Source organism: Gymnoscopelus microlampas (assembly GCF_963454915.1).
Source record: "Gymnoscopelus microlampas genome assembly, chromosome: 5".
In the NCBI taxonomy this organism is placed as follows: Eukaryota; Metazoa; Chordata; class Actinopteri; order Myctophiformes; family Myctophidae; genus Gymnoscopelus; species Gymnoscopelus microlampas.
The window spans coordinates 15,281,220-15,300,623 of record NC_139942.1 but is presented as its reverse complement, the minus strand read 5'-3'; the positions used below and the strand labels follow the sequence as shown (position 1 = coordinate 15,300,623).

At 41.8% G+C, this 19,404-nt stretch overlaps 1 protein-coding gene across 10 annotated transcripts in view; it reads left to right on the top strand.

Moving 5' to 3' along the window:
- dlg1b (discs large MAGUK scaffold protein 1b) overlaps positions 1–19,404 on the top strand; it is a 170,612-nt gene that overhangs the window by 120,290 nt on the left and 30,918 nt on the right. For 7 of the 10 annotated variants that reach the window (XM_084058401.1, XM_084058407.1, XM_084058406.1 and 4 more), the window contains 5 exons: positions 4,588–4,641; positions 8,990–9,040; positions 10,696–10,820; positions 13,551–13,720; positions 18,022–18,158. In XM_084058401.1, the coding sequence (XP_083914527.1) occupies positions 4,588–4,641; positions 8,990–9,040; positions 10,696–10,820; positions 13,551–13,720; positions 18,022–18,158 (537 nt within the window). Of the gene's footprint in view, positions 1–2,697; positions 2,833–4,587; positions 4,642–8,989; positions 9,041–10,695; positions 10,821–13,550; positions 13,721–18,021; positions 18,159–19,404 lie in introns of all 10 variants that reach the window. The other 3 variants (XM_084058403.1, XM_084058410.1, XM_084058404.1) reach the window with 2 other exon arrangements.

Genomic DNA, 19,404 nt, shown 5'->3' with positions numbered 1-19,404 from the left:
ACAACAGTTCAGGCTGTTTATAGTCAACAGTTCAGGCTGTTTATAGTCAACAGTTCAGGCTGTTTATAGTCAACAGTTCAGGCTGTTTATAGTCAACAGTTCAAGCTGTTTATAGTCAATGGTTCAGGCTGTTTATAGTCAACAGTTCAGACTGTTTATAGACAACAGTACAGTTCAGACTGTTTATTGTCAACAGTTCAGACTTTTATACAACAGTTGAGACTATTAGTCAACAGTTCAGGCTGTTATAGTCAATAGTTCAGACTTCAGACTGTTATAGTCAACAGTACAGACTGTTATAGTCAACGCTCAAGGCTGAGTGTGAGTGTGTTGTACTGGTGTACACAGAAGATGTGATATGTTTGTCAACAGCAGCGTGTGTCTTCTTCTTTGGTGATCTGAGGCTTACAGTTGCTGCTTGATTTGTTCTGACTTAACATTGCATACTGGAGAAGCCTTTTACTGCATTTTGTGAAATACCGTGCAATCCTATGTGACCATATTATGGTCAATTATTTTGTGAATATTATTGGCATGGCTTTCAGTTATTGTGCGATTTGTGTTAGTGTAGAGGTGGATTTTTGTCTCTTAAGTCCTGTTCACTGTCTCTCTATAAGGTTGTCCTGTCTCTATGCTTGCATCTCTGTGCTTGTATCTCTCTAATGCACAGCCAGAGAGAAGTTTCTCCTATTTTTTTTTAAAAAGATTTTACATTGTTGTATTGTAGATTGAATGTGCTGGTTTCTGTGTTTGGTATTGTAGCTGTTTGGGAGTCTGTAATTCTATCAGAATTTCTATAGGACAACAACGGTGGTGCACAAAGAAATAGCGAAAATAGCCAATATATAAGCTCACAGCATGTTGCATTGCAACACATTGTGAGCTTGTAGATCAGCAATGTTAGCTATTTTTGTTATTTTATTTAAAAAATATTTAGTTTAGCTGTTGACCCCAATATAGTGTCTCTGTTTCCAATCTACTTTCCTTCTACTGAGCCAGTATCCTGCAACAAACCACTCTGCCATCTACTTGAGTTGTAATTGTAATCCCTGCTCTTCCAATGCTCTTGGTTGTATTCTCTGAAAACAGTTAAACCTCTATTGTGAAAGGATTTCCAATGGCGTGGCTGCACTGAAAGTAGGTTGGCAAATCAATAGCGTCGATCGGCCTGGCTAATTTTAGCCAGTCCGGTTTTCCATGGAGGCCCTGGTTGTGTTGCTGCAAAGGAAGTTCTCTGCTAACAGTAGACTGTAGTAGTACTGGTCAGCTCCCAGTGCAACACTAGGTAACTGTGGTTATACTGGTCATCTCCCAGTATAACAGTAGAAGACTGGTTGTACTGGGCAGATGTTAAAAAGGGTATATAACTATAGTACAGTATGATAATCAAAGCAGACTTATTTAGTCTGATGGGTTCACTATAGTGTATTGGTTCTCATAGTGGGGTCCAGGGACCCTCAGGGCTCCTTGACGGGGTTCCAAACGGACCCTTACATGTCTGTTACTCTGAGTTATGGGGGTCTTTGAAATCAAAACGTTTGAGAACCACTGTCTTCTCGGATAAAAACATGAATGAATGAATGTCCTTGAATGTATGTGCTACATCAAACTAATTCTTAAATATTAAACTTTATAATAATAATAATAATAATAATATAGTAAATTACAAAACAGAGTTACGTGCTTTACATAAAACTGAAGACATAGTCAAATAAAAACAGTAGAACAAAATCATGAAGGATATAACATGTGAAGCACAGTCTGAAATAAGAATATAAAGGAATAATCAATGCAGTTTTCTCAGGTATTGGATGTAATCAAAAGACTTTTGCATCCATCGTCGTGTCGTTTGTATCTCGTCTGTGGGTTTTTAATTCTGCAGATCAACAGACCGCCTTGACCATGTGTACATGCCTTAATGCATTTGTTTCTTGACCACAATGTTAAAATGTAGATGGCAGGTTATTTAGACAGATGCTAGGTTCATTGTTTACATGGTATCCTATAGTTTCAATATACGCGTTGTGAGCTTGTAGATCTGCTATTTTCAAACATTTTAGTACTTTTACTTTTGGTACTTTTAAGTACATTTTGATACCAATACCCAAAACGAGGGGGTGCGTGGTCCATGTGGGTTTGTAGATGAGGGGTTCTAACAGCCCAGTGGCTGTCCCTTTTCTGTCCTGTGCTGTCCTGCACCGTGTGGGAGCTGGAAAAGCTGTCAGACAGCCTGTAATGTAATCAGTCACCCCCCACTGAGGCCCTGGCCAACACACACTACTGGCATCTCACACACACACACACACACACACACACACACACACACACACACACACACACAGTTTACAACCTTCAACTCTGACTCTGCGCCCACCCCTGTAAACTCCACCCACCTGTCATCATGGCATCAATGTGTCTAAAGTCTAAACCAAGCGACAAAACAAAAACTCCATTTTGCCAGTTATGGTTTCATCACACAAACCCACAATCCTCCTCCGATCATCCTCCTCAAGCACTTCATTCTCATCACACACACACACACACACACACACACACACACACACACACACACACACACACCCCTCTCGTCTGTCCCGTGTCGTCTCTGTGTGTTCAGTGTCTGTCTGTCTGTCTGTGCGTCCTCGTCGTCCTTGTTGTGTTTGACCTTTGACCTCAACACCATGCTTATTGTGTCAGCAGGCAGACGTGGCTCCGCCCACCTCTCCCATTATCCCTGTGATCCCCATCTCGCCCCTCCTCCCAGCTGAGGCCACGCCCATCACCACGCCCATCACCACGCCCACCTCCACCCCACCCACCTCCACTACACAGGTTTAAAAAAAAAAAAACACACCTTCCTAAACCTCATCACATTATTTATCGTTCGTGTAGTTCTGAGAGTGTACAAGTGGAACCAAACGGACCCGTGAGGGTCCGTTTGGTTCCACTTGTACACTCTCAGAACTACAGGCCTGTAAGGGTCCAATTGGACCCCTTCATTTCATTATTATCCTTTGTATGCATGTTTTTCTATGCATTTTCGATCATTGATTCTCAACCTTTTTAATTTCAATGGAACCATCTTCTGAGTTTGATCCTTTCACAGCACTGCCTTTCTACCATCCATACGTCCATCCATCTGTCCATCTATCCATCCATCCGTCCATCCATCTCTCTGTAGGTCTGACAGACAGCAGGGATTAGAGATGGATAGAGATATATGGATAGATATGGAGAGAGAGAGAAAAAGATGGAGAGAGGTGGAGAGAGACGGGGAGAGAGAGAGAGAGAAAGATTGATAGAGATGGAGAGAGAGAGAAAGATTGATAAAGAGAGCTTGAGAGAGAGAGATGGAGAGAGAGTGAGAAAGATTGATAGAGATGGGGAGAGAGATAGAGAGAAAGATTGATAGAGATGGGGAGAGAGAGAGAAAAATTCATAGAGATGGATGGAGAGAGAGAGAGAGAGAGATTGATAGAGTGATGGATAGAGATGGGGAGAGAGAGAGAGAGAGAGAAAGATTGATAGAGATGGAGAGAGAGAGAGAGTGAGAGAAAAAAAATGATGGAGATGGATGGAGAGAGAGAGATAAAGATTGATAGAGTGATGGGTAGAGATGGAGAGAGAGAGAGACATGGATGGAGAGAGAGCGATGGAGAGATGGAGAGAGAGAAAGCTATATGGAGAGAGGTGGCGAGAGATATACTGTACAGAGAGAGAGCGAGAGAGATGACAGAGAGAGGTGGGTGGATGGAGAGAGGGGGAGAGAGAGAGATGTGCCAGATGATTCCTCCCCTCGTTTGACTCAAATACATCCTGTCTGCCAGGCTGGAACTGAACAAGATTTTCAGAGAGAGAGAGAGAGCAAGTGTTGAGAGTGAAGGAATAATAGTAATAGAGAGTGAACGAATAATAGTAATAGAGACCGAAATAGAGCGAAGTGACAGTAGAGAGAGAGACAGACAGACAGACAGACAGACAGATATACACAGAGACAGATATAGAGTGAGGTCTGTCAGTGAAGCATGGAGTAGAGGCAGACAGACAGACCTGTGGGACTGCTTGTGTTCAGCCTTCATGCTCCAGCGCTGCATAGTGTGCAGTGTTCAACTCCATCCATGTACTGTAGGTGTCTCTCTGCTCTACTAATGTGATCTCAGCTCCCCCGTAACACTGTACCAGGATCAGTGTTTTAACAGCAACGCCGGCTTGTCTCTACGTTGTGTTAAGATTTACATTTGAATAATACTTCAGGGGTGTTTTTTATTTTCGCTTCGCTGCGGGTGTGGGAAGCTTTGTTGTGGTGATGTTTTTTTGTTGTTTTTCGTCGGTGTGTTGTTTGTGGTTCTGTGTGGAAGCAGAGGGCTGTTAGTGCTGTTAACCACACAAACCCCCGGCGTCCGTATAGCGGGGGAAAGCTTTCGCAGGAAAATAGCCGATGGACGAGCTGTTGATTTGGTTTTTTTTCAGCGAAAGCTTTCCCCGCAATAACAGAAAACAGAAAAGACACTAGCACAGAGCCCTGAGGGACTCCGGGCAACCATATGGGGTTTAATTGGTTAACGTTGTGTTGTGTTTTGCACACAGGCCAACCCTCCTCCTGTGGTGGTCAACACAGAGAGCCTGGACACGCCACCATATGTAAGTACCAGTATCACCAGCGGCACTGTTACTTTAAATGCACATTAGGGCTGTAACTATCATTTAAACATATTTTATTGTCTCCGCCAGGCCGAAAGGCATGGCGAGAGAGTATGTTTTACCCCCTGTCCGTCCGTCTGTCCGTCCGTCCGTGTGTGTGTGTGTGTGTGTGTCATTCTGTCTTGTCTGTGTACAGCTAATCTCTGGCACCGTTGGCTTGCTCGCAGCGAAACTGTGCACACACACTCCCTGGATGCCAGAGCAGAACCTCTGCCCCTAATGTTTTTCATGGGCCTTTTATAGCGCCACCAGGAGGCCGATTTGTGCAAAACACATTTTTGGACAATACTCCTACAGATTTTGGCCAAAAATCCCGCAAATCGGTACACAGTATCTCTATAGTCATTAAAAGAAACGGCTGATTTCAGATTTTTCATATTCCATCCTGATTGGCAAAAATTGGCTTCCAAAGTTTGCAGGAGTGGTCCGTTTCGAACACAATGCCTCAAATCATGAACACAGCATGCAATTTCTGTGAAATTTTGCACACACATTCCCATTAGGCCGAGGAAGAAATGCCATTTGAAAATGTTCAAATCAGCCTCATGGTGGCGCTATAACAGGCCAATTCGTGTTTTTACCTATAACTGTCCCGATCTGTATAAAACTTTGTATGCACACTCTCTAGAGGTCAAGGAAAAACATTTGCCCTGCATTTTTCACATTTGCCTTTTACAGCGCCACCAGGAGGCCGACTTATGTAACACATTTTTTGATATTAAGCCTTCACATTTGATCCAAATTTCACGCAAATCGGTACACATGATCTCTATAGTCATGTGATCAAGACTGATCTGTTTGATTTTTCATATTCCATCCTGATTGGCTAAGATTGACATCTAAAGTTTGCAGGAGTGCTCCTTTTTGAACAAAATGCCTCAAATCATGAACACAGCATGAAATTTCCTTGACAATTTCCACGCATATTTCCACTATGCCCAGGAAGAAATGGCACTTGAACATTTTCAAATCAGCCTCATGGTGGCGCTATAACAGGCCGATTTGTGTTTTTACCTATAACTGCACCGATCTGTGTAAAACTTTGTAAGCGCACTCCCTAGAGGTCAAGGAAAAACCTTTGCCCTGCATTTTTCACATCTGCCTTTTATAGCGCCCCCAGGAGGCCGACTTTTTTTTATATTACTCCTTCCGATTTTATCCAAATTTCACACACATCGGTACACATGATCTCTATAGTCATGTGATCAAGACGGATGAGTTTGATTTTTCATATTCCATACTGATTGGCTAAGAATGACATCTAAAGTTTGCAGTAGTGGCTTGTTTTGAACAACATGCTGCAAATCATGAAAGCAGCATCCGATTGCGCTCAAACTTTGCACGCACATTCTCACTATGTTGAGGAGCAAATGTCACCCTTTTAACATTGGCCTGTTATAGCGCCACCAGCAGCTCTAATTTAGCAAAACCATTTTTTTGAACAAAATGCCTCAAATCATGAATGCAGTGTCCGATTGCCGTGCAAGGCCTAAGAAGAAATGGCACCCTTTTCACATTGGCCTATTATAGCGCCACCAGGAGGCCACAATAACCTACCTGACCTGGCGGAGACCTGTGCTCCGAGGAGCACTTTTTCTAGTTTAGTGTTGTTTTCTGAATAGCTACTGAATAGTCAGACGTGTGTAGTTTTGTAGTGTAGACGGGTTCCTTCTGTAAACAATAACGCCACTGTCCTGAACGCTCCAAACGTTGTCAACTTCCTGTTTGTAACTGTTGCCATGGGAAACTATCGGAGAAACCGCTGTTAGCAACAAAATGTCGCTTAGCAACAATATAATGTTGAATCCATCAGTGGTGGAAGAAGTATTCACATTTTTTACTGAAGTAAAATGAGCAATACCAAAATATAGGAATATTCTGTTAAAAGTAAAAGCACTGTAGTCAATGTATTGGCATCAACATGTAATTGCAGTACAAAAGGACGTTTTTTTTTTTTTTTTTATGTTTCAACCTTTTTCGAAAATAGCACATCTATTCAGAGTTGTGAGCTTGTAGATCTGCGAAAAACAAAAATAGCCAAATACTGTAATTGTAGTGGAGTAAAAAGTACATTTGCCTCTGAGATGTAGTGGAGTATAAAGTATACAAAATTTACAATCCTCAGGTAAAGTAAATATACCTCAGAATTATACTTGAGTACATGGTTACTTTCCACCAGTGAACAATAGAATGTTGAAACCATCCATAAGAATCCATTCAGAATAGCATTGCTGTCAGCGGGAGGAACCTCTTATCTCCATACATTTTTGAAATGTGTTTTTTTGTAAATGAATGCCCTACATATAACAGTATCGCGCAAAAAATGCAGATCTACAGTCGCGTTTTGAGATTATAGATCTGCATTTTTTTTTGCTTAATTTGAATCTGGACAAATAATAGTTTTGCAGTGGTGGAACGTAACTAAGTACAATTACTCAAGTACTGTACTTGAGTACAATTTTGAGGTATTTTGACTTTAGTGGAGTATTTCCAATTTTCAGTACTTTTACTTCTACTCCAGTTACATCTCAGAGGCAAATATTGTACTTTTACTCCACTACAATTATTTGACAACTTTAGTTACTAAAGTTACACACATTTCGGCCGTTTGAAAATAGCCGATCTACAAGATCTACAATGCGTCGCAGCTTGTAGATCGGCTATTTTCAAAAGACTTTTATACATTTGAAAACTTGTGAAATGGGACATTCTGCATAAAGAGTACTTTATACTTTGGCACTTTAAAGTACATTTTGATACCAACACTTTTGTACTTTTATGCAAGTCAATTTTGAATTCCGGACTTTTACTCGTAACAGGAGTATTTCTATATTGCAGCATTGCTACTTTTACTTAAGTAAAAAATGTGAGTACTTTGTTCCACCACTGCGGTTTTGAACATATATGAGGTTTCCAGCGGACAGAGGGGATAGATAGTGTGTGCACTCTCACCAGGGTACATTTGGTGTGCAGACAGGGAACATTGGCTGCCTGTCAGTGTGGTGATGTACAGGCTGATAGCTGCTGCTTTTCACAGCACACTTTGTCATTGAAATGTCATCATGTTTTGATGATGTGTGCTTCCTTCCTGTGGGTTAGAAACTTCAGCACAAATCAAGGATCCTTCTCCATTTGCGTGGATTAAAAGACTGATTTCATTCACTCTTACAATGTAGGCATTTAGCAGACGCTCTCATACAGAGCGACTTACAATAATAAGCAAGGTTTAAAGGGATAGTTAACCCCAATTCTTTTTTATTTTTATCAATTAGTCACCCCACGGAGACTTGAATTTATGGATATTTAAAAAAATAATGTGATGACCAGTGGACCGGTAGGCAGCGGTTCCGGCAGGAGACACAACGGAGACTCTTTGTGTCTCCTACCGGAACCGCTGCCGGTCATCAAATTATTGGCTTAGGAATGCGACCAAAACAAAACTATCCATCCCAAGTCTCCATGGGGTGAGCGATAGAAAAAAAGGCCATTTTGGGCGTGAACTATCCCTTTAAATGCAGAGAGACAGTGTAGTGCCTCAGTAAACTAGGATCACAGGTAAACCAACGACAAGCATCAGTCTAGAGTAGACAATATACTAGCATAATCGCATTGCGAGCTTGTAGATCTGCAATTTTTGGTGCATGACATGGGCACGCAACCAAGTATAAATCACATGATTACGCTGCATAAACACCACCACACTTCTCCATTGGCTGTTGACTGCTGGTATAGAGCGTCGCAGTTCCCGCCCACTTTCTGGTGCCGGAAGTAAATACTAAATGCATTTTTCCCATTGACTTTTACAAAGATATTTATATAAATTAATTTAAGCCTAGAATCAAGCTATCCAGGATAGCGGTGAACCATGACCATAAAACGTTTGATTCTGTGAAAAAACTTTTTTGAAAACGGCAAAACAAAGGGTATTTAATTTATTAAATATAGTATATCATATCATTAAATGTCAAATTTAAAAAAATCACAGAAAAAAAGGTTTTATGGTCATGATTCACCAGAATCCTGGATGGCTTGATTCTAGGCTTAAATTGATTGATATAAATATTTTTGGAAAAGTCAATGGGAAAAATGCATCGAGTATTTACTTCCGGCACCAGGAAGTGGCGGAACTGCGATGCTCTATAGAGGAAAATGAGGGGTAAAAGAAAATACATGTATTGTTTTGATATGGAAACACATGGCAAAATGATATTACTATGCCTTTAACACATGCACAATCGAATGGGAAGTTTGAACAGTGTGAGTGATGTGATGTCCCCTGTGTTCTCAGGTCAATGGAACTGAAGCTGATTATGAGTATGAAGAGATCACACTGGAGCGGGTGAGTTCATCCTTTACACCAGTGGTTTTCAACCAGTGGTCCGGGGACCACCAGTGGTCCTTGAGGGAGTTCCAGGGGGTCCCCAGCTAAATGATGGATAGGAACCAAATGGACCCTTATGGGTCTGTAACTCTGAGAGTGTACAAATGGAACCAAATGGACCCTAACGGGTCCATTTGGTTCCATTTGTACACTCTCAGAGTTAAATTAACATTGATTTTACAATATAAATTGGGGTCCCAGAGATAGAAATGCCATTAAATGGGGGTCTGTAGACCTAATGCATGTTAAACTGGGGGTCCTTGAAATTAAAATGGTTGAGAATCACTGCTAGAGCCGTAAAAATCGTCTCTTATTGGGGGTCCCTGGCATTTCTTTTCAAATGGGGGTCCCTGGGCTAATGTGTGTCAATTTGGGGGTCCTTGACGCAAGAAAGGTTGAAAACCACTGCTTTACACACTGTATTCTGACCACTGAGACAGACAGGAGGACAGCTGAGAGACAGACAGTGTAGGAGAGACAGAAAGTAGGACAGCTGAGAGGGAGACAGTGTAGGAGAGACAGACAGTAGGACAGCTGAGAGGGATACAGTGTAAGAGAGACAGACAGTAGGACAGCTGAGAGACAGACAGTGTAGGAGAGACAGAAAGTAGGACAGCTGAGAGGGAGACAGTGTAGGAGAGACAGACAGTAGGACAGCTGAGAGGGAGACAGTGTAGGAGAGACAGACAGTAGGACAGCTGAGAGGGAGACAGTGTAGGAGAGACAGACAGTAGGACAGCTGAGAGGGAGACAGCGTAGGAGAGACAGACAGTAGGACAGCTGAGAGGGAGACAGTGTAGGAGAGACAGACAGTAGGAAAGCTGAGAGGGAGACAGTGTAGGAGAGACAGACAGTAGGAGAACTGTGAGGAAGACGGTGTAGGAAAGATCAAGAAACCTATGTACTGTATACACATAGCATGAGACCTGCAGATACGGTACTGTATGTACATATATACACGAGGTTAAGCATAAGGTGCGAAAGTGGTAGGTCCACACATAGACAGAAAGAAAACTGTCCATATCAATTAGCTGATTCCTCATTGCAATTACACATTACTCAGGCATTACATTAGTAATGTACCCGTCTTATAGATATAATAGCCAGTTGTTGCACAGTAAGTCCTTTAACCCATTAAGACCTGTATTTGAGCTAAAAAGCATTATTTTACACTTTGGGCTATTCAAAAATAGCAGATCTACAAGCTCATAGCGCGGCACCGAGTGCCGCGCTATGAGCTTGTATATCTGCTATTTTTGAAAAATCGTGAAAATGTGTGCAAATCTTTGAAATATGTATTTTTTTAAAGCGAACATTTTTAACTCAAATCTTTGCTTCTGGGGGGTCCCTGGAACAAAATATTTTGATGGGGGTCTGCGGCCAAATACATATCATTTTGGGGGTCCTTGACATGAAAAAGATTGAACACCACTGATATAGAAACATACGTTTTTCAGAAAACTGTTGAGATTTAGGAGACATGTAGAATCGGCTTCAGGTCTCAACGGGTTAATTACCGCACTTGTTAATGATAATGTGTATGCTGAAATGTAACATCTTTCAAAAATGTTCTGCGTGTGTGTGTGTGTGTGTGTGTGTGTCTGTGTCTCCAGGGTAACTCGGGCCTGGGGTTCAGTATCGCCGGAGGGACGGACAACCCTCACATCGGTGACGACCCTTCAATCTTCATCACCAAAGTCATCCCAGGGGGCGCTGCCGCGCAGGACGGCCGGTTGAGGTAAACACACACACACGCCCTTGTATTCATTTACTTGTGAGGACCTCAACATTTTGAGATGTTACGACTGCCATTTCTACCATTTTGTTCCATTTCAAACCCTGACCCTGAAGCCAAAAATAGCCGATCTACAAGCTCACAACGCTGCCGCAGCACTAACCCTAACCATCGAAGAAATAAAGCCAGGGAATAAGTAACCAAGATATCGTCTCTGTCGGGTGGAAACCTCACATGTCCAAAACGGTTACTTTTCAGGATTCAAAAAAATAAAAAAATCACACCCAGTGTGAAGTGGGCGGTGTGTGGTCATCACAACATGACTCACTTTAAAAAAAGGATAAATGACTTTTTTTAAAGTCCATACTGCTATTCATCGGGCTGCACATGTGTCATGTGTTTCGCTAGCCAATCACAGTCCTGAATTTGCAAAGTCAGCCAGTCACATTACAGTTAGTGGTGATGACACTAGCTGTAATGTGATTGGCTGACTTTGCAAAAGTATCGATTTGCATTAACAATGGAAGGGTTAGGGGTATACAATGCGTTGTAGACTATTGGCCAATCACGGTGTAGGATTGGTCAGTGTCCAAAACTCACTTATAGGGGGCGGCTACACCGCCCCAACAAAAATGAGCAGATCTACATAGCAGCTGTAGCAGATCTACACAAAAAAAAATATTGTGGATCTGCTACTTTTGATGCTTTTGTGTGACGCTGTAGTGTGATCAAGTAGGGCGTTAATTTACGAAAAAAACACAAAAAGTTACAATATGGAGAATTGGAGATGAGAGGTTTCTGCCCGACAGCAACGATAATAAGTAAATCACTTGAAATCGGCAAAACCAAAACGTGTTTACACCTTTCGTTACACCTTATTTGAAGCCCCTGGCTTTCACTCTAGTAGGTATAGGACACTGTGTCTAGTATAGAGAGCAACCAGCTGTTGTCTAGCTGTTACCCCAGACACTCTAACCAGGGGCCTCCCAGGGAGGGGGGGGGGGATCCCTTTCACTGGCTCATTAATGATGCAGATGACCAGGCCTAAAACACCTGATCCAGGTGACGATGGCCCCCCCCCTGAGTGGAGCACACAGGTGCTCCCAGGAGGTCACCCACATGTGGCTTCATCATCACCACCTGTCTGCTCTGAGCCTTGGGGGTTTTTTTTGGGGGGGGAGAGACGACATGTGGCAGGTGAAACGCTGGTCATCTGCAGGTCACTGGGGAGTTGGGCTGTAAGTTTCCTTCTATAATCCCCTTTGAATTTCAATGCTTCATTATTTTTAATATTCAAATATATTCGAATATTTTATATAGTAATGATATCAAATAATTTATTGTACAATAATAAACCCCCACGTGCACACATATGCTATAATAACAGGCTAAACTAAATAGTGAAACCAACTATATTAGTTAAGGGTTATGGCTTTCATTTAGGTTCATTTTTGTTTGTTTTTTATAAGAGGAGAGTAATATATATTGGGGCTCTCTCTCGTCTGTGACCCATCACCGCTTTATGTGTGTGTGCGTTCCTGCCTAGTGCCTGTTTTTGCTTTGGTGTACAACGGTGTCGCGCAGGGAACGCAGCTGACCTACAAGCCCACACCGCGTTGCATCATTGACGCGTTGTGGGTTTGCAGATCGGGTGAGACGGCGCTACAGCTTAACTGCATGTTGAAGGGACAGGCTGTGTGACAGACAGAGAGAAGCAGAGAAGAGCTCGTCTACATTAAAGACAGACGGACAATGTTACATAAAAACCTTCGCTGTTGTCATAATTCTACGTTTCTTGGTGTGTATCAGCGTGATCAGACTCCGACACACACACACACACACACACAGGTGCGCGGCCGAGCGTGCACAACACAGACACATTGGATGGTGTGGCAGTGACAACGTTCTTAACTTTCTGTGTGCAGTGCATGCACTCAAACCTTATTGTTGACCATGCGTGACACGATGAAAGCATTTGTTTTCACATTGGTAGGTCGGGAAAAAAAATTGAACTACAATTTAAACTACATTCGAATGGCAATTTTAGCATTCGCATAATAATGCATTTTTTTCACATTCAAATTATATTCAAATCATGAAATTCGTTTCGACAGCCCTAATGGGGGGCAAGGAACAGAGGAAATCACCCTTCCAGTCTGGTTTTAACTAGATCCAGTGGGAGACGGAACTGAAAGTCAGACACTGTGGTTTGGAACCGTGTTTCCCCACCTGGGGTCTCAGGCAGCCCCTCTTGGCTGTTTTTTTTTTTTTTAGACATTGTTAAATGTCTGAGAAACGAATTAGTGCGTGTGCGCACGTGTGCACAGGAGTCACAGTTTGTCAGATATAGGGGTGGGGGCTCCAAGGAAAAAATGTGGGGAACCACTGGTTTGGGGGATACAGACAGAATAACACAGCAGGCTTTACTGATTAACCTTGACTGACAGCAGCTGTGTGTGCATGTGTGCTTATATTACTATACTTGTTAAGAAGAGAAATTAGGAAGAGATTCCGTGTATAACACGTGGCTTTAGGGTTCCGGTTAAAAATGGTCAGTAGGATACAACAGCAGTGACAACACAGAAATGTGTGTGGGGAGGAATTAATTGTCATGAAGACTAAATTGGGGAGAAAAAGGGGGTAAAAATGGCCTTCATAAAATTGGCGTCCATAAATGTAGACGTCCTGACAAGTATAGTAATCCCAACGTGTGTGTGTGTGTGTGTGTTTCAGAGTTAACGATGTGATCCTGCGTGTCAACGAGGCGGACGTTCGGGACGTGACCCACAGCGGGGCGGTGGAGGCCCTGAAGGAGGCGGGGTCACTGGTCAGACTTTACGTCCGACGCAGGAAACCAGTGTCTGAGAAACTGATGGAGCTCAAACTGGTCAAAGGACCCAAAGGTAACTCACTGTAATAACGCATTTAGACCTCTAATAACGCTCTGTTTATAGGGCATAGCAGTGTTTGCGGTGCCACATATAGAAAACCCATTAATTTCCCCCATAGAGAGTTACGAAAATATTTATATAAATTATTTTAAGCCTGAAACAAAGCCATCCAGGCTCCTGGTGAATCATGACCATAAAACGTTTGATTCTGTGTCAAAAAAACATTTTTGAAAACCGCAAAAGATAATATTTAAATTAAATATTGTATATAATTTAAGAACATTCAAATATTTCTTTTACACAGAATCAAATGTTTTATGGTCATGATTCACCAAGAGCCTGGATGGCTTGATTCCAGGCTTAAAATAATTTATATAAATATCTCTAGGGGACAAATTAATGGGGTTTCTAACTGTGGCACCACAAAATGGCCGCCGCTGCTATGCCCTATAGGGAGACGGTGGGAGAGAGAGGTAGGCACACAGAAGCGCAGCAGACAGCGCACAGCTGTCTTTAAAATGATTTCATAAGTGGTTGTAAAAAAAGAGAGGATTAAGTTGACATTTCAAGATATATGGTCTTGGGCAGGATATTTTAGGTTAGAAGCAGAACTGCCAACGCGTCCCTGTGATAATGAATGATTGAACAGGATGAGAAAACCGTTGGCTTCTCCTCTGTTCTTTCAATGATTAATCCATTAAGACCGGGAACGTCTGTGTCATTTTAAGATTTCTTTGGCTATTCAAAAATAGCAGATATACAAGCTCATATCTGCTATTTCTTTATATATTACATTTTTTAATATATTTTTTTATATATCTTTGAATGTTTTATTTATTTTATTAAGTGAAACATTTTTACTCCCATATTTGATTCTGGGGGTCCCTGGAACAAGATATTTTGAGACGGGGGTCCGCGGCCAAATACATATCATTTTGGGGGTCCTTGAGTTGGAGCACCACTGATATAGCAACATACTGTTAGGATTTAGAAAACATTTTTAGATATGTATTTGGCCACGGACCCCCATCTCAAAATGTTTTGTTCCAGGGACCCCCAGAAGCAAAGATTTGAGTAAAAAAAGTTTGCTTTGAAAAATACATATATTCAAAGATTTGCATAAATCTAAACGATTTGTGAGCTTGTAGATCTGCTTGTAGATCTGCTATTTTTGAAAAGCCAATGTATAAAATATGACAAAAATCTAAAATGACATGTGTTCCCGGATTGAATGGGTTAACAAGCCATTTTGCCTACTGAAGTCTTGCTTGCTTATACAGTCACTTCTCACGTGAGTATTAAGTATTATTCCGCTACAATGAGACTTAAATGAAGACGGTCGCATACCAGCTCTTCTACTGTCAAGGAGGGCATGGGAAAACCATTGCCATTCCAGCAAGTCTTTTTTTATTTCTTTTTTTTTTGCCAGTAATATACTAGCCCTGTAGTGAAAACACAGCAGATAAACATCAAACCTAGAATCTGTTTAAATATTAATAACAAACTTGATATCTGTGAATAAGTACAAACAACAGGGACCTGAACAACATACAATTCATACAATACAATATACACCAAATGATTATCATAATAATAATACTGTATAAATACAATAATATAAAGATGTAAAATGTAAAAAACTAAAAAGGCTAAAACAAGAGACACACACTTTAAAACCCTCTTAGCATGCAATGTCTAATGGGGAATGTGCATAATTGGGGAGGGTACAAATGCCAATACGCATTATAGATGTCTATTGTGTTTATAGTAGAGGTGGGCATAGATTAATTTTTTTAATCTAGATTAATCTATCTGCAATCCTGGAGTTAATCTAGATTAATCTAGATTAAAATGGCTCATTTGAAGTCTGCCGAAGGCATTCAAAATGTGTGTTCTAGGGATGCACCGATGGGATTTTGGCCGATATCGATATCCGATATGATATATTGCTGTTATGACCGATAACCGATATAACCGATGTCGATATGATCGATAAAAAAAACAGTTTTATCCAGTCTTTAAAACATGTGTAAACACTGCATTTGAAAAGGCAATCCCTGTTTATTCCAAATTATTTTATATTATCATCTGGATAATCCCCAGAGCAAAAAACATATGTGTCAACTGCAAAAAGTACCAGTGACAGCAGCTTAGAAAGAAACTTGGCAAATATCAATTGATATTGAATAATTGAATAAAAAGTTTGGGCCCCAATACTGACCCCTGGGAGACGCCCAAATGATTTGAGCTGTATTTGCCCAGCTTCACAAACTGTTGACGTCTGTCCAAATAACTTTGTTTTAATCCAGTCTACTGCAATGCCTCTAATACCAATTTTCTCCAGTTTGTTTATTAATATGGTGTGATAGATAGTGTCAAAAGCTTTTTTGGGGTAAATTAATATTCCAATTGCAACTGTGATTCTTTCAATGGATTCCATCAATGCCTGAGATGTTGATCTGTTAGTTCTAAAACCATATTGACTCTCTGAGAGTAGGCTACATTACATTTTTCCAAAAAAGAATCTAGTCTGCTATTGAAAAGTTTCTCCAGTAGGCCTATCATTGAAAATTGTGAACAATTGGTTCCATTTGGACACTGAATTTACAGACCCATAAGCCATAAGGGTCCATTTGGTTTGTACACTCCGAGTTACAGACCCATATAAGGACCCACTTTTAGAACCACTGTCCTACACTGTGTGTGTGTGTGTGTGTGTGTGTGTGTGTGTGTGTGTGTGTGTGTGTGTGTGTGTGTGTGTGTGTGTGTGTGCACCCGCACGCTTAATAGCATACATGTGTTTGTTGTTGTTAGCATGTAGCACTCATTAGCATGCTCACGCAACAAGTATTACCAAATAGCGCCCAACTACTGCTATGTTTGTTCATCAACACGGTAGCGGAGGCTCTGCTTTTGTCCAATGACCACTTTAATAAGCTGCGCTGGGCTTACAGACCTGAAGCAAATGAATTAACGAGTGGAGCAACACGCTCCTCCTCTCTCTGTCTGAGTGAAATGAATGAGAGGCAGTGCGCACGTCTGACCATGTGAAACCCGACACCTATTCCCCCCCCCCCACGCACACACACACACACACACACACACACACACACACACACACACACACACACACACACACACACACACACACACAGACACAGACACAGAGTAATTCGCCCAGCTACATCAGCTAATGTTTTGGCTCCCAGACCGAACTTTGAGAATAGATTAACGGCGGTAATTTTTTTTATCGCACGATAAGAGTCCGCGTTAACTTAGCCCGTTAACGGCGTTAACGGCCCGGCCTTAGTTTATAGATAAGGCTATTGTGTAGTTCTTAATGTGTATAGTCTTTATCGATAAGGCTGGTGTGTATTTCTAAATGTGTGTAGTCTTTATCGATAAGGCTGGTGTGTATTTCTAAATGTGTGTAGTCTTTATCGATAAGGCTGGTGTGTATTTGTAAGTGTTGTGAGCGCTGAACAAAACGGCAAGAGGCAGAGAGGCTGAATTCCTATAAACAAGTCTTACTCAAGGGGATTTTTTAACATAGGCAGGGAGGGGGAATACATGCTAACAACTTAAATCTGTCAACAACACAGAGCAACTGTCCTTCAATAGGATTCTCTGGAGGTTGCCAAAAGAACGAAAACAATCCATTAAAAAAAAGTTAAATTGAATCCATAGCATTCAGTATTAGTGTTTAGCTTACCGACCCACTATGTGTCCCTCGCTGAGGAGAGTGAGCCTGTGAGCAGGTCATCTTCAGTTTGGATTGATTGATTGAATACTTTACTTTAGCAGGTGTGTTAACACTACAGGTAGTGCAGTCAAAGGTTATGCTGAATGGATAACACAGAAAGCCCGAGGGGGCTTGTTTACATTGTGGTCCATTATAGCCCAGGCTGATCAGAACACAGGTGTTCTGATCAGGTGTTATTCAGGTGTTATTCCGTTCGTTCAAAAGAAGTAATTCTTTGGTGTGAACGTGAACAAACCTGTTCACTTCCTGAAGCCGTTACGTTCACGTTTTCGTTCATGCCCCCGTCCACAGGACGGAGGGCGGGCTGTTCCCACGACAGACAGACAGACAGACAGCGGTGCGGTTGAGTTGTTTTTCACTGGACATGAACGATTCATTTGAACGAATCATTGCTGTGAATGAAATCGTTCTTTCACTGAAATGAACATTTTTTTCCCACCACTAGTGTGTGTGTGTGTGTGTGTTCTAGGTCTTGGGTTCAGCATTGCGAGTGTAGTGTGTATATTGATAAGGTGTGTGTGTGTGTGTGTGTGTGTGTTTTGTGTTCTAGGTCTTGGGTTCAGCATCGCGGGTGGAGTGGGGAACCAGCACATCCCAGGAGACAACAGCATCTACGTCACCAAGATCATTGAGGGAGGTGCTGCTCACAAAGATGGACGACTGCAGATAGGAGACAAACTACTAGCTGTAAGACACTTAAACCACCTTAACCACTTAATCCCTATATACTCAGGGGTGAAAGTGGGCCAGAACGGGCCGGTACGCCGTTCCGTTAAAATATTACGTGCCGGTACGTCGTACCGGGAAGAATAGGGGAAAGCAATGCTGTCAAAAGCCCATAATATAACGTTCCATGAACGCATGTCCAACAATACAACACATGTACTAATGTTAAATCAACATAAGTGTTGGTTTTCTTATAAAGTGCTTCTAAAGTGCTTCAAAAGCGGGGGAAAAACAGCGCAACCGCCCGTTTGCTTGTTATACGCTGTTGAAAATAGCATGTCTTGACAAAAATACATAGTAAAACACAGGGGCCGAGATACAGGCGATTTCCCAAATACTTTAAACAGCAAGTCAATGTAGCAGTAAATCTAGGTTATCTCCTGGTTCTGTGTGAAAAAAAAGGGGGGGAAAAGGCAATGATTGAGGTCACTGCACATGCACATATCTGCAAACACACACGTGACGGTTATTATATTATGGCCGATTCGTGTATTCTTTGGCCGGAAAACATGAATCTTGCCGGTCACGGTGGCCGGCCCATAAATTGCCTGGTGGAAACCATGACTAGGCCCCCTACTTGTCCCCCTCTACGCCTAATCTCCTGTTTTTTGGTGACTGTTTGCCTATTATGACACGCCTAGAATAGGGATGCTCAAGTGGTCTGACTCTGAACACACAGACAAACTTATGAACTGAAGGGAGTAAATGTCATCCTCATAGACCTGATAGAACAACGAGTTATGGCGAAGTGTTTGTTTGTTGTCCAGCTAAACCAGGGGTATTCAACTAGATGAGGCAGGGGGCCACAACTGTAAAATAATTTGGAGTCGGGGGCCACACAGCGCAAATGCACGCGCGCGCAGCGCGCGTGCATGTGCGCACACAATTTGCGCGCGTGCGCAAAGCGCACGCGCGCGAAATTTTTCGAGTCTAATTCGGGTCTAATTCGGTCTAATTCGGGTCTAATTCGGTTCTATTTGACCAATATAAATCAACCTTTTTTTGGGTCTAATTCGGTTCTAAGTTAAGTTCCAATGAAAGATGGCCTTTCAAGAACTAATGAAGGATAAATAATTTTTACTGTTTTAACTTTGATAACATAAATCAAAGTTAAAATAAATAATTATGAAAATTTAATTTTTTTTTTTTTTTTTTTTTTGTGAATATGGCCAGGGGCCACAAGGAAGCTCCTTGCGGGCCGCACGTG